The sequence below is a fragment of the Sparus aurata genome, chromosome 7 (genome assembly GCF_900880675.1).
Source record: "Sparus aurata chromosome 7, fSpaAur1.1, whole genome shotgun sequence".
In the NCBI taxonomy this organism is placed as follows: domain Eukaryota; kingdom Metazoa; phylum Chordata; class Actinopteri; order Spariformes; family Sparidae; genus Sparus; species Sparus aurata.
Window position 1 is genome coordinate 35,418,224 of NC_044193.1, and position 15,473 is coordinate 35,433,696.

At 42.4% G+C, this 15,473-nt stretch overlaps 1 protein-coding gene across 1 annotated transcript; it reads right to left on the minus strand.

Annotated features, from left to right (window-relative positions):
* Positions 1 to 1,723: 1,723 nt before the first annotated feature.
* tbc1d25 (TBC1 domain family, member 25) lies at positions 1,724 to 13,534 on the minus strand. Its single transcript, XM_030423797.1, has 7 exons — positions 13,354 to 13,534; positions 12,069 to 12,178; positions 11,811 to 11,965; positions 10,083 to 10,210; positions 9,803 to 9,991; positions 9,387 to 9,662; positions 1,724 to 7,710 (listed from the first exon to the last, which is right to left on the minus strand). Exons 1-7 carry the CDS (start codon positions 13,396 to 13,398, stop codon positions 6,043 to 6,045), a joined length of 2,571 nt encoding a protein of 856 aa, XP_030279657.1. The 5' UTR covers positions 13,399 to 13,534; the 3' UTR covers positions 1,724 to 6,042.
* Between the last annotated feature and the right edge of the window lie 1,939 nt (positions 13,535 to 15,473).

Genomic DNA, 15,473 nt, shown 5'->3' on the forward strand with positions numbered 1-15,473 from the left:
ACATTACACACTAACTACACACTCCAAACACGCTATATGTCACAAATCTCTCAACTCTCACCATCTCTGTCGTTGCCTGTCAATCATCCGCCTCCGTCCCTCACACAACTTCCCGTTCCTCAACAACCAAACTTGCTGCTTGGACACTTTCGTGACAAAAGCCTGTTTTCACCGTTTCTTCTGCACCAGACACAAAGCAAACGTGACGGCAATGTTCGCGAAAAAGCGTGGCGGACATTATTTACCCTAAATCCGGTTTTGGACGTACCGGTGGGTCCGGTCCGTCGCCATGGGAGGTGGGCCGTGTGGGCTAGCAGCTAGCGGCTAGCTACACACGAACATCCACAGATTCCGATTCCACTTTGTTGTCCGCGCGTCTCCGGATCTCCTCAGACCTGAACAGACTCGGTCCGGACTTGTTTAGTCTCATTAATCCACAACAGTCAGTCAGTAAGGTGAGGGTCGCGGTGGGCTCTGCAGTGATTGGCTCTGGTGCGCATGTGGCCACGGTGTGCAGTGATTGGCTCTGGTGCGCATGTGGCCACGGTGTGCAGTGATTGGCTCTGGTGAGCACGTGACTGTGTTGGCTCCGGTGGACAATGCTCACGAATTGGTAAAGCATTTATGAAATAATTTATTAACGGTATCATTGCAGTCCAAACAAATGCGAAGTCGCACACCCTTGAAACACGCAGCAGCCATGTTGTAAGTCTCAGGTCAGTCTGATCCTGATCCGCAGAGATATTTGACAAACACACACACACACACACACACACACACACACACATACAGACAGACAGAGATTACTTGCTTTTATAGAGAGATGACTTCCTGCACAAAGTGTGTCCCTGCCCACCATGCTTAGATTATGAAAATAAAATTTTTAAATGAAATGTCTGCTACACAGCAATATCTATCTTTAACTACAGTTCATAAAAGATAACGTAATACGTGGCAGCAAAATGCCTGCATGTTCTGAATTGACCAAGATTGTATTTTAAAACCTCTGCCAAAGAGGTTATGTTTTCACCAGTGTCCTTTTCTTTGTTGGTTTGTCAGCAGGATCACACAAAAGCTATTTAAAAGATTTTCACGAAAGTTAAATGGAGAATGAGTCTCAGCCCAGATAGACCCAATTAACTTTGGTGCAGATCTGGATAAAGGGACAGATCCACATTTAAAAAATTCTGGATCTTTACATTCTGGTAATTTCTCAGAGAATGATGCAAAGATCTGGATGAAATAAATGAGGTATATTTAGGTGGCTGGTATCTGTGAGTGAGTGCAATTTCATGCAGATACTTAAAATAAAAATTGGATCTAGCAGATTTAAATGTTTTCATAGAGGGTAGTCTATACCCTGTGAACCCCACAAATAAAAATGTGCAGCTGAAATAATGGGAACTCAGAAAGGTACCAATGTGGACATGGCAGAGGTATGCACTCTACTGAGTGCCACTCTATTTACTGATGGATTAAACTTTTTTGTGGTGTTTCTTGAAGTTTCACTTGAAGTCGTGTTGGTGAGTGTTACAGTAAGTTAAGTGCAAGTCAAACATTGCAAACATTTTCAGCTCTATATGATGAAACTAATGTGTCATCACATGACTACTGCAATCACCCCAGAATTCTAGGTGTGTTCACAATATAGGTGATATCGCAACCAAGATAACACAATTTTGTTTCAGTCAATAGTAAAAAATCACAACGATCCTTCACCCAATCAGTTTCATTGATTATTTATTTTTTGTTCAATATACAATCAGTAACATTGTTGAGTGTTGTATGGTTAAAAAGTTTAACTTTTGTGCACATATATAATTTAATGATAAACAAATATTTTCTCTCTTTTTTTTCTTTTTTTTTTTTTTTACAAATGCACATATTGCCAGCTCATAGTCCAGCTAGCCCAGTTACTTCAGTTCTTTTTAAATATGCTATTAAATACTGATATACAAAAGGAGGCAAAACCAAATGTAGGAGTACTAACCACAACAATCACAGGGGTCCTTCTAATGACAGGAGTTTTTACAGTTTCTGCTTTAAACTGAAGCACTTGTCAAAAAGGGGTTTCTCTACTGGAGGTAAACCATCACACTTCCTGTTCAGCCTTCTGCTTTACAGACTATGGAGAATATTTTATATAGGCCACTCAAAACAAAGAATAATGGTAGGTAATGCAGAGAAAACAAACTGGATTTAAGATGCCCCCCTGAATTTGTCCAGAGGTCTGTACTACAAAGCCAGATTTGTGGGTTATCGGGGTCAAAGTAGTGGTTCACTTCTAACCTGTGACGTTCACCATGGTAACTTATGCTGCACACCTAACTAGAGGCCTGTACTATGAAGACATCTTAACATACCTAGGAACTATCTTTTCGATATCTGGCTTCACCAACCCCAACAACTGCAACCTTGCTAAGAGGTTGCAGTTCTATACCTCTTCCGTACAAAATGGTTATGTAAGGAAGAGGATTATTTGCAATTCTGCATCCAAAGACATGAATAATGACATAAATCCGAATTTTCTCACAATTCTTTGTTTAAAGTCAGAACTCAAAATGTCAAAGTAGTCCTAATACTGTTCTGCAGTTATCAAACTGTGTTGCCAGGATCTCCACATTAAGCCATAAGCATGCTATGATAAAAGCGGATGTGTCTGCAGCACATGACCAATATGCTGACTTGTCAATGTTGCTGTCACTGTCACGTGACCGCTGAGTGTGATTGTGGTGGTTAGTGAAGCCTGAAACATTTACATGAACTGAGAAAATGTTATGATTTGGGTTCACTGTCTAGGATGTGTATTTCTTAGACTTCAGTAACACACAAGACCAAACTTGACGAATGATTTCCCTTTCACTCCAAAGTGCTGTAGTCATTCATACACAGCGCTTTAACTACACTAATTCAAACTGTGTTAGCATTGTCTTAACTCAAACTAACACACAAACAAAATGAATGTTATGGTCCCACATTAGCATTCTCTTGATATCTGATTTGTGTCTTGTCTTAGATTTAGGGTTTCTATGTTTTTATTTTAACCTTGGCTCTACAGCCTTTCCAATTAACAACATCCATCCATTGATGATTTCATTCAAATATCACTCAGCCCTATGACTGGCTTCAAATTCAACATGTTTAACAACACAATGTAGACACATAAAGAGCACAAAAGAAAATATAAATCAAGGCTATTGATTCAAACAAGTGAGGCACTTCTCTGCTAAAATGTAGAATATTTTAACCATCAGCCTTGTCAAGGCGCATCACTTCCTATTCCACTTAAGCAAAGAGGCTTGGGAAAGCTGCAATATCCAAAGTGCTGAAATGATACTTAATGAACCACCACAGCATTAAACAATGAATAGTACTAATGACTACTGTTGTAAATTGAATGAGTCCAGCACATACAGTTCATCAACAGAATGGTATTTGTACAATGCAGATCAACACCAAAGTGATCTTTACAGTACAGCATCCATTTATCTTCATAATGTGTAGCGTGATTAGATGACACAACTTCCAGTGATGTCATCAATACAAAAATAATAGAGACCCTCGTTCCAATGATCAGGTAGGAGACTTTTTCATAAAATATCCTCATCTGTTCATCGTGTTTCAGCCTGACAGAAAAATAAAAAGCTGTGATTGGCTGAATCACATTGAGAGCTGTAAAAAACAAAACAAAACAAAACAAAAAACAACTAACAAAATCATTTCCCTGTGTCTGTTTAAGAATGATTTAGCTAACATGTCACTGTACTCATTGCACGGACCCAAAATCTCTTATACCGGTAGTTTGAATGTAGTGTCAAACCTCTATCTGCCTCACCTTCCCTATACTGCACTTGGGGAAACAATAAAATCATGTAACCACTTTTTCACAATAGCAGTAAGCCAATTGCAGATATATAATCATTTAGTTTTACAGAATAAGAAGGTTATTAATGTAAAGGCAACCAGATGACAGGATAACAACAAAACAAAACACAATTCATTTTGGCCCATCTACAGCTCAAAGTTGTAATTTGTAAGAAATGGCCAGAATTTGAAGGTCGCTCCAAAACAATACAATACTCTTTGTTGTAGCTCTCTTTGGCTGTAGCAGCTAGCTGCAGTTGGCACATAGCTCAGTTAGCAGGGGAGCCACTTAAGTGGCCATATTTTCTGACCGGAGTCTACCAGCACAGTGACGTTGGGTCACTGGGGACCACCACAGACAACAGCGGTCAGCTCTACTGGTCTCAGCTGCCTCCCAATGAACAGGGCTTGACACCAGACTGAACTGAACATAGTCTCTGAAGCCAATGGTTTGAAGACAGGGGATACAGTACGGAGGTGATTTACAATGGCTCTGACCAGGAATATGTTTACAGGGACGAGAATACATGGCAGGCAGGTACAGGAGAGGCAAGAAGCAACAAAAACGGCTTGTAGAGCCAGAATATTTCCACATCTGTCTACTTACTCTAATTGAGGATTTATTTCCACCAAACCAGAGGTGATTGTGGAAACACAAACCAAGACTGTTTTGGTGAGTTTTATTTTGTTGATGTTGCATTTGAATTAAGTGTGTTTTATGATGAGTTAACGAGGCAATTCAGCTCGTCTTAGTTCAGTAAAAGACAGAAACTTAAATTCAGGTTTCCTGTTGTATTTTTCTGATTAATAAGAAAAATAGATGTATAAATATGTCCTTTATTGACTTTTTGTGAGTTTATTTTGTTTACTTGTTAGAGTATGGTAGCAAACTAGCCACTGCATATATCTTCCAAGTGAAACTACAGGGGCTATCAGACTATCGCCTCCTGAAGTACAAACTGATATTACAAGACAGGGGCTAACTGGTTAGCATGGTATCTTAAGCAGACGTCCGCAACACAGTACATAAACATCTATGACATAATTTCAATACTGTTGTTTCTTCACACTGTGTTCATGATAGTTCGTTTTCAGAAAATTTTCAACTAAAATTCTGGCCATATTGTACATATTGCCCCTTTAATTGAATCTGTATGAAACAGTGCCATATCTAAAATTCACTTTGTGTTCTGTCCAAACATACTTCCAAGGAGCACCCTGGCAAAAGTTTTTTAAGCACAACAGTATGTAAATCTATGGTGGATTTACACTTTAAGGTTAATGGTGACAGAACAGGTCATAAGGATAAGTACAACATAGCCATTTTCCACCGGCACCTTACTGGCATGCTACTTCATAAAAACTTTTAAATGACTAAATAACAGGGGCTTTTATTGTGAAGACATTGGGAATGAAACATGTTTGTAACTGAAATAGTGGAGCCACTTTGTTAGTGGTGACCTTTTAAAAGTGGTGCAGGGACCGAGACAAGTGTGTCATTGGCTTAAGACACGCAGGCAGCCCAGTTGTAGTGAATATTCAAATGCCTTCAGCACAGGGCTGCTGCGCCGAGTCCAACTGAGTAGAGGCAGGCCAGCAGATGTAATCCAAAAACGGTATATGTGTGCTGGCTTTGTTTCGTTTCCAAGTGTTATCATCAGTTTGGTTTGTTGCAGACTACGAGGAAGAACAAGACTATCGATATTTCCTCGTGTTTCCAACCTATGTAACTCGAGTGCTTTAGTTAAGACACATTTGTGGCTTACTGGACATTACTTGAGCTTGAGCTTGTAAACAAAGTTACTAAAGGGGCAACACAGGCTAAAAGCACCAAGTGACTTAAACTTTGTTGCCTGAGGCAAAAAAAACCAAGCAAAAACTCCTGAATCACAGGGTTTAAATATTTCACTCATCAGCAATTAGAGGATACGATGAGAAATAAAGCCATTTCATTACCTCTTCAAGGACAGTCAACAAAAATGCTTAACTTGAAAGGTTGATGAAAAAAATTAAATATTACAATGACAGGCATAATGTATTCAAGCATACACAGAATGATAATATTATTAACAGCCCGATTCAATGTGGGAGGCCATCTAAAAAAGACTGACACCTCCAATGGGCCAAAGTCTGCTGAGGAGTTCACTGAGGGTTGGAAGCCAGTGATGCATGATGGAATCAGGAAGTGGGAGAAAGGGAAATTTGAGCCGATGGAGAGGGAATGGTAGATGCAAGGTTATAGGTTGAGTATCGAGATGATGACTGAGGCGATGCTAAAGGGCTGTAATTGGGCCTGGCAGAGATGGTTGAAGAAGGAGAGGGTTGAACAGCAGTAGCTGTTGTCGGGGAGTCTGAGCTAACCTCATCTCCTTCTTCTGAATCCCATACTTCACTCTGCAAGTAGTCTGCAAATAAGGCCTTGGCTCGCTGCAGCACCCTGCTCAGATTGTGGCGCCGCACAAGGCGATCAAAGTGCATGGCTAGCTCATTGTAATCCAAGCTGTTCTTGATGATGTGGTCTCGGTGCTCCAGCAGGATTGACAAGCACAAGAACAGCATGAAGGGATTGCCTTTGCCGAACTCTTGAGGAGGTGGCAGGGAACATGGTTTGATGCTGGTGGTCTCAGCCTTCGCAGAGCTGGGCGTGTTGTTTCCAGGGGAAGGGAGATTGTTGGAGGATGATCTGCTGACAGACTGCGAGTGGCCCCTTCCAAAGGACAAAATGGGTGAGGACAGCAGGGATCGGCTCTGAGTGTGGCAAGGAGACGAAACAGATGTTTTAACGGTGGGGGTCGCGGGTGAGTTGATTTCTGTACTGCTGAGCACCTGGGCAGAGGAGGTCAATACCTTTGGAACAGTTCTTGAAAAGGCCTCTCTTCCACTGGTTGTGGATGGGGATTTAGGAGAAGAGTCTGGAGAAGCACCTGGCCAACTGGAGGGTGAAGCAGAAGATGTGGGAGAGACAGATGGTTCTGTTTTCCAGATTGGGAGGCCACTAGGAACAAGAGGAGGGGATGACATTGGAGACAAACCATTGTCAAAGTTTTGTATGAGAGGTGTTCTCTCTCCGGGATCATCCTCACTGTCAACTGTGGACTGTCGTGTGGGGATGCTTGTTAATGATTTTGAAGCCACGAAGCTCTGTGGCTGCTCAGCATCCTCCATATCAAAACTATCTCCATTTCGGGCAGAATAGTATTTAAACTCTCCAAAACTAGTTTGCCTCTCAAAAGGAGGTGCTAGCAAATCTGCTGTTTCCAGGGTCACTTGAGGAATATCAGAATAACTTCCCTCATTTCCATTTCCAGTGCCTCCATCCTTTTCTTCTACGGCAGCATTCCTGCTCATATCTGACTCTTCTCTTGAAGGCCTCAGCATATGTCGCCTACGCTGCTTTTCTTTTTGTTCCTTGTCATCTCTGAGGCAATTCTCAACTGTCTCGTCCTCGGTTCTGCAGGACAGTGTTTCACTGGTCTCAAGTGGTGGTCCCAGAAGCTCCACTTCTGTTTCAGGAGGATCTGGGGGCAGGGAGCTCCAAGTAACCTCCAACATCCTCAAAGCATCATCAAATGCAAATTCTCGCTTGAGCTCCAGAAGCAGCCAGCGGTAACAGAAGAAGAGGTCGTCAGCTCCTCGGGACACCAGGTAAGAATAAAATTCAGGATCCGAGTACTGCAGAAGCAACTTTAGATGCTGGAACTTGATAGACATGAGCTGCCCATCTGGCCTGAAGTTCCCCTCCAGACGCTTCATAATGCCACAAAAGCAAATGAAGGCATGTGCTTCATTGTCCATTACTGCAAGTATAGGGGAAGCAATATCACTCATGCCTTGACAGTACGATATCTGAAAAACAAAACATCCACAGTGACATGTTAGAGAAGTCTACAGTTTACAAGGAAGAATAGAATTCTAAATCATGTCATGATATAAACATCTTGCAGAATTCCTCATTAGCCCTTTTCAGACAGAAATTCTCCAAAAGCGCAGCAATGAAGGAGTGCCTCTACAGCGCCTTTGTTTTGTCACACTCATCCAAGCAGCTGTGTTGTTGAACCATCATCATGAGATGAGATGAGATTTACTGTGTTTTCACCCAGTAAATCATACGCAGAATGAAACTGGGCATCCGCTCCGCCCCTGTAACTTTTATACATACAGGGAGGTGGAATAATGGCACAATATTCACACCTTCAAAACGCAACTGATTTATCTGCATATATTCTGATTATTTTCCTCTTGTGCTTGAAAATGCTTGCACGTTTGAAACCAACCAACAAACCCCTAGTGGTACATAGGTATAATCAAGGCCAAACCAATTCCTAAATTAGAGATACACAAACCCACTGTCAACACAATCATATTGAATAGACTGTAAAGTATTGTGACTGAATACGTCAATTTCTTTTTTTATTAGGAAAATTTACTTCAGAGTATTATAACAAAATGAAGTCCTTGTTTTTCTACTCATTTCCCTTGTACAGCACCGTTGATAACATCGAACTAAGGCAAGGTTCTCACTACAGGAGTTTTAAAATCCAAAATCAGGTTGCATCACACACAGTGAGAATCTTAACAGATGTTCAAGCTTCAAAAATGCACACACTACAAGACTTGAAAATGATGGCACTACACACACTAGGGAAAGATGCGGAGAACGAACACTGAAAATTGTATTTTGAAATGCAGAAAGTTCAGGCATTCCACTGTGACGTGACATGTCATACTATGACTGGCAGCAGGCAGCTTTGTTGCCATGACATCAACATTACGCAAACACAAAAATGATAGCCTCTCACTGCATATTTTGGCACCTTGTGTCTATGTTATGCACGATATATCACTATAACAATTAACTACTAACTGCTTGTTGCTCATTGGTGCTAACAACCGTAATCAACTTCATTGCTTCATTAGAGACATTTTCAGTGAAGCACTTCCATATATGTTTAGCCGGACGCTGCAGATCAGCAGCCTCCCCTGCAGCAGCTGCCATTCTGTCCACGACTAGCTGACTGCTGCCTACAGCGCCAACTAGTGGCTATAGTAGTCAATTAGCACAAACTACAGGATCAAATAAAATGATTGTGTTAGAGGGAGCAATACAGAACCTCCCGTGTTCTCATGGCGAGGCAGATGTAAACAAAATGAAGACTGTGGCTCAAAAACTTGCTGTAGTACTGTTAACACTTAGCCACAAAGGACAGAATGTAAACCATCGCCTGCTCTTGGTGATCTCTTTTATTTGCTAGTGATTTAAAATCCTAGACATTTATCATGTTTGATATCATCGGGGGGGCCAGATGAGTCTGCGTGCAGTTTGGGAGGTTTACAACTTAATCTGTCCACCCCTCACATTACAAGATACCAGACCAGACTTCTCCTCTGACCTCTATCTATTATAAGTAGTGTGATCTAATGTAAAGGATCCAGAGAATCTGTTAAGTGAAAATCTGATATTGTGACAGCCCAGTAGACAAGCAGGTAGCATTACAGGTGACTGACTGAACATCTCTACAAACCTGTGGATGTGTGATGGCAAATGTAGTAAGCAGGTCTGTGAGTGCAGTCAAATGTGGACTATCTTCTGAACCTGCGTAGTAGGGATGAGCCCGGTCCGTCCTCAGGACGTCTTTAAGAACATTCCCTCGGATAAATTCAAGGTCCTCGAGGCTGACCCGTGCTGTCCACTCGCTCTTCAGCTGGTCATACTCCCTTGTCTTCCTCTTCATGTAGTCCATTCTTTCTTGTCCACTCAGTCCATCAGGGTAGACGTTCAGGAGGTATCTCCAAACAACCTAATACAACAACATGCAAAACACAAGTTAATCCTCAATTGATGGCAGCCATAAACGTATACACATTATACAGTCAACCCTGTTTATTTGGCAGTGTGCAGAGCATGGGACTGGGATGGAATTAAACACAGGTGCTACACCTTGCGCAGTGATGGCTCCACACCACCATGGTAGATACGCAGCCTGAGCTCCTCAGGTCGGGTTAACTGGCCCTGTCCGTTGAGGTAACTGTGAAATTCAGCGTCACTCAGAGGGGGTTTGAAAGGTTTGATCTCCTCCCCATAAGACCAACTGAAGGCCTGCTGGACTCTGGAGAGGGTACGCCCCACCTGAACACAAATGAAACAAGAACATTAGCAAAGACAGTGACTCATAGAGTAGAAGAAAAGAAGAAAAGAAGATTGGAAAAGCTGAATGAACCTGGGACAGTAGAGACTGGGTGAAGGGAAGAGCTGCAGATGCCAAAGACCTAGTCCTCTCTGCCAGAAGCTGCTCAGAGCCAATCACATCTTTGGGGCTTATGATGTCCCAGTCCTCCATAACAGGACCTGCAGTCAAACAAAAAGTAGGAGACTGAACAATCGTTTATCTCAGGTCTGCTTCCTTTTTTACTTTGTACTTACACCCGTCCTCCAGTCAGTGTTTCTTCCTGTCTAATGGTCAATGTTCTTTCTCAGAAACAGAATGAGGTCGTGGTTAAAAGTCAGTAGCTATTACTATCACAACCCAACTGCCATTCTAGCAAGATCAGCTTCACTAGCTTGGGGTCATTCCATGCCAACTCAACTAAAATCCAGATTAGGACAGCACGATATATCGTTTGAGCATCGCCATCGAGATAAACGTGTGTGCAATAGTCACATCGCAGAGCCTGCGATGTAGGACGCAAATGAACTCTTCTAATTTCAAGGGTACCTGACACACAGCGATCCACCAATCACATTAGTTCTTATTCAGTGTGCTGAAGCAGACCACGCCCCTGCACATGGAGTGAGTCGCTGGTAACAACACTGAAAAATGAGCAACGAACAAGAGAAAATCGCTGAAAACAAAGACTTGGTGCCAAAAAGAAAAGCAACGTCAGTTATTTGGAATTATTTCGGCTAAAAGCAGGATGATATTAACCAAACACGTGTTCTGTGTCGACAGTGTCTTGCATCTGTTGCCACAACGAGGTAACACAACTAATTAGTTTGACCATTTACGTTGGTACCACACAGCAGAGTCCTGCACAGGTCTCATTTTAAAAACCCGCCCGTACACGCCATAATTAAAACTGCATCCCACCCGTTTCCCGACAGTAGCACAAATTTCATTTCGCACCCGAGCCGACCCGCTATAAGTTACCGACGCCCGACCCACCCGAAGGAAAATTAGACGGACGTAATTTTTATAAATGAAAGTAAGCCAGCTGGGGAATGGAAGTTCTGGGAGGGCGCAAGCACACATGAATGAGCTCATATGAAATATAAATGCTGATCATTTTAAAATGCAGCATAACATAAAGTGCTATTCAGGTCATCTGATGAAAATTCCTGTATTTTTTCATATCGCAATATATATCGTAGGGCTAAAAAAAAAACGCAATGTCGTTTTTTTCCAATATCGTGCAGCCCTAGTCCAGATCTTTTCTTTCTTGTTGAAACCTCCATTTAATTCATAAAGACTTGCAAAAACCAACTGCTGTACACCAAATACTCCAAAAATAATAAGCTACAAGCTTTTTAAGGTTGGACCTCTGCGCTAAATTTAAGCAATTTTGTAGAAGAATTTAGTAGAAGTTTCAAAATGTGACCTAAACTGTATATTAATTGCCACCAGACAACTTCTCTGCTAACCTGTCCTGTCTGCTCCAGTAGCTAACACCAGTCTGCTGTGAATAGTCACTGCTTTCTCTCCTGCTCTTGCTCGACCACTCACACAACACCCATGGCCCTGTACTATACTGTACTGTAGTCATATGTCATTATTCCATATTAGCAACAGCTTAAATTTTGTGACTTTGAGTAAAAAGTTATTTGTCAACAAATATTTGGTGTGGCTCATCAATATTGCCAGAAAAGGACTCAATAAAATATTACATATCATAAAAATACCAAAATACTGTTTCTTTTGTTAGTTACTTTAAGGATACTCTGGTGTTCTTACTGTCTTCTGAAGGTTTTATGTCCATCTTGAGCTGTAGAAATGGTTTGGCTGCACTCACAAATGCAACATCCAAATCCCAGTCAGACCCAAGAGACGTATAGATTTCAGCACCACTCCGATCGCGAGACAGGTAACTGATCCCGAAATTCTTCTTCCTAGTTCGACAGAAGAAAAAAAGAATTACATGTAATGCTTGTTGGGAAAAACTCGGACAGCCTTTGTGCCTGTACATCAGTGTGCCAGGGTGATCACTCTTACCCATTTAAATCAAAGGCTCGGATTAGTATGTGCTGCAGGACCTCCAGTGATGTTATCTGAGGATCAACGGCAAAGGAGCGAAACTCTGCAGGTAGAACCCCATCACATTTCTGAAACACATTCCATCACAAATCCTAAATTGTCATCAGTCATATACGTATACATATACATATATGTACATATACACATATATGCACATGTGTATATACATATAGATATATAAATATACACATACAAATATGCATATAATATATACGCATATATAATATATATACATATATAATACATGTGTACACATATAACATTTATATATAATATATACATATATGTATCTTATATGTATTTGTTACACATACATACATACATGTTTATACATGTATTTATGAGCTGTCATATATAAGATAAGTATTTTATAAAATCATGGTATTTTTGGAGAAGGTTATTGCACGGTGGAAATCTTATACTGTTGCGACTCAAACATGTATAAAATAACTTTTTCAGAGCGACTAACTATGAAACTCCTCATAGCCTATGTGTGAAAAAGTCATTTTAAGTTTTTGACTTACTTAATGTGCTTGCAACAATTTCTAATTTGTCGAATTGTATGTTGTATAACTGTAGATTGATAGAAAATGCAAGCTCACAATATGACTAGTTCTGTTTAGAGCTGATAAATGTTAGACAGTACTGTGTAGATATCTCATGATGATTCATACATGATCATCCGATCTGACCCATATTTACCCTTTTGCAACATGTTGTCAAATGAAAGATACTAATACTGCTTTCGCCATGTATGCAGGCCTGATACGTCCAAGCTCTGCTTCAGGTAACATGACGTGCACACGCTCACGCAAATTGCTGAGCAGGCAGGTGACGTCAGCTCCATTTCGGGGGGCAGCGATGTGGCTTTAGCGTCAGGTTGGATATTAATATTGCTTTTATAGATTTTGGCTATAGTGAAGCTGGTTCCTCGCTGTCAGCCGGTGTAATAAAGGTGATGGCAGGAGGAATTGATAGGCACCTCCAGCTGTCACAGACTGCATTCAGCAACAACAGACAAAGCTGACGGTAAACACCGGGAATGAGCGGGTCGCCTCGGCACAGACTCGCTCTCGACGAGCACTGTTGTTCACATCATGTCACCGGTGTTATATTTTGTCAACGTGTAAGAAAAACATTGAGCACGAAGCAAACAATTCAATAAACAGGATAACGGGGTTGCTAACGTTAGTTAGCCAACAAGAAGACGCTGGCAGACTCTCCGTTATCTAAATGCTCCTACCTTGACTTTGACACGGACCACCCCCCTCTCCTCCTCGCCTGCCATTTTACACACTCCGTTTCGGAACAGGGTGGTTGTTTGGAGTTTTGTTTCCCTTCTACACCGACATGGTGATCAATAAAATGATGTTCTTCTTCTGCTTCAAGTCTACACAGTGTTTACAGTTGTACTACCGCCATCTACTGGATACACCTTTATCATGTCCAAGCACCAGACTGGCATACCGAAGCAGCAGTGGGGCCCCTGCTGTCCGCTCCTGGGGCCCAGTGTTTACAGGCTGGGGTACGTTTGTTTTCTACTCCTGCCTGTCCATTTCGAGCTGATGCAGTGGTGGATCAACAAGTAAGTATAACTAAGTATAGACCACTTCTTCTTTCTCTCTCTCTCTCTCTCTCTCTCTCTCTCTTTTTTAGTAAGAATGATGTGTTAAAACCCTTTTAATCTGGCTTTAGACAGGACCATGGCACTGAACTGGTTTATTTGAAAGTTCACAATGATGGTTCACAAACAGAAACACCATAGTGCAGCATTTGATAGGGTGAATCATGAGCAGGGCTACTTTAAAACTGTATTCTGATACAGTTTTTAATTACTTCATAAAAATGTAGTCAGTAACTTTATCAGCGTGTCATTATACTAAAGTAATATAACTTGATTACTTTCTGTTATTTTTGGATTAACCCAATATCAACCATATGCATGTGAAGACTAGAGAAATGAAATATCATCCATCCATCCATCTTCTTCCACGTTACCCGGGGCCGGGTCGCGGGGGCAGCTGCCTGAGCAGGGACACCCAGACTTCCCTCTCCCCGGACACTGCCTCCAGCTCTTCTGGGAGGATCCCAAGGCGTTCCCAGGCCAGCTGGGTGACATAGTCACACCAGTGTGTCCTGGGTCTTCCTCGGGGTCTCCTCCCGGCGGGACATGCCAGGAACACCTCCCGAGGGAGGCGTCCCGGGGGCATCCGAAACAGATGCCCGAGCCACCTCAGCTGGCTCCTCTCGATGTGGAGGAGCAGCGGCTCTACTCCGAGCTCCTCCCGGGTGACAGAGCTCTTCACCCTATCTCTAAGGGAGCGCCCTGCCACCCTGCGGAGGAAACTCATTTCGGCCGCTTGTATCCGGGATCTTATTCTTTCGGTCATGACCCAAAGTTCATGGCCATAGGTGAGGGTAGGAACGTAGATTGACTGGTAAATCGAGAGCTTCGCCTTTCGGCTCAGCTCTCTCTTCACCACGACGGACCGATACAACGACCGCATTACTGCGGCTGCTGCACCGATCCGCCTGTCAATCTCACGCTCCATCCTTCATTCACTCGTGAACAAGACCCCAAGATACTTAAACTCCTCCACTTGAGGCAGGAACTCTCCCCCAACCCGGAGGGAGCAAGCCACCTTTTTCCAGTCGAGAACCATGGCCTCAGATTTGGAGGTGCTGATTCTCATCCCAGCCGCTTCACACTCGGCTGCAAACCGCCCCAGGACATGCTGGAGGTCCCGGCTCGAAGGAGCCAACAAGACCACGTCATCCGCGAAAAGCAGAGATGAGATCCAGTGGCTCCCGAACAAATGAAATATCAATTATTTGATTAATCCTGTTTCATGTATTCCATCATTCCTCAAGCCTGATCATGAGCTGCCTATCACCAGACTTGAACGATGACTGAGGATCCAGATCATGGAAAACAGGAGATTTTCCATGTGGGGAATGCTTCAGGACACACTGAGATCTGATCACTCATACCACATTCAGAGGAGGTCTGGGCCAGTGCTCAGTGCTCGACATGCAGTATGCAGCACCAGCACTTCTATGTTTTACTCTTTGACGTACGGTGACTTTTTCTTGCTTGCCAGCACTTCTCACAGTTGGTATTGTTCCTGGAACATTAGAATTATCTTGCTCCAGAGAAGAGGACTTGCTGATAACCAGTATTGACCACAACTGTGATATTCAAAAAGTAAATATTGATATTGTGTTAATAAGCACCTCTTCAATTGTTTTTGTTTCTCTCTGGGGTGGCTGTGGCTCAGGGGTACAGCCAGACTCTCCTTATCGGCTCAATTCCCCTGGTCTGCATTTCAGAGATACTGAACCCCAAAATGCTCCTGATGTGCT

What these genes read in the sequence shown, in the direction of transcription:
- tbc1d25 (XM_030423797.1), bottom strand. Translation starts at nt 13,398, where the DNA reads ATGGCAGGCGAGGAGGAGAGGGGGGTGGTCCGTGTCAAAGTCAAG. An exon ending in TGGTCCGTGTCAAAGTCAAG is followed by an intron (nt 12,179 to 13,353) that starts GTAGGAGCATTT and finishes AATGTGTTTCAG; the next exon opens with AAATGTGATGGGGTTCTACC. An exon ending in TGGAGCCATCACTGCGCAAG is followed by an intron (nt 9,663 to 9,802) that starts GTGTAGCACCTG and finishes TTGTTGTATTAG; the next exon opens with GTTGTTTGGAGATACCTCCT.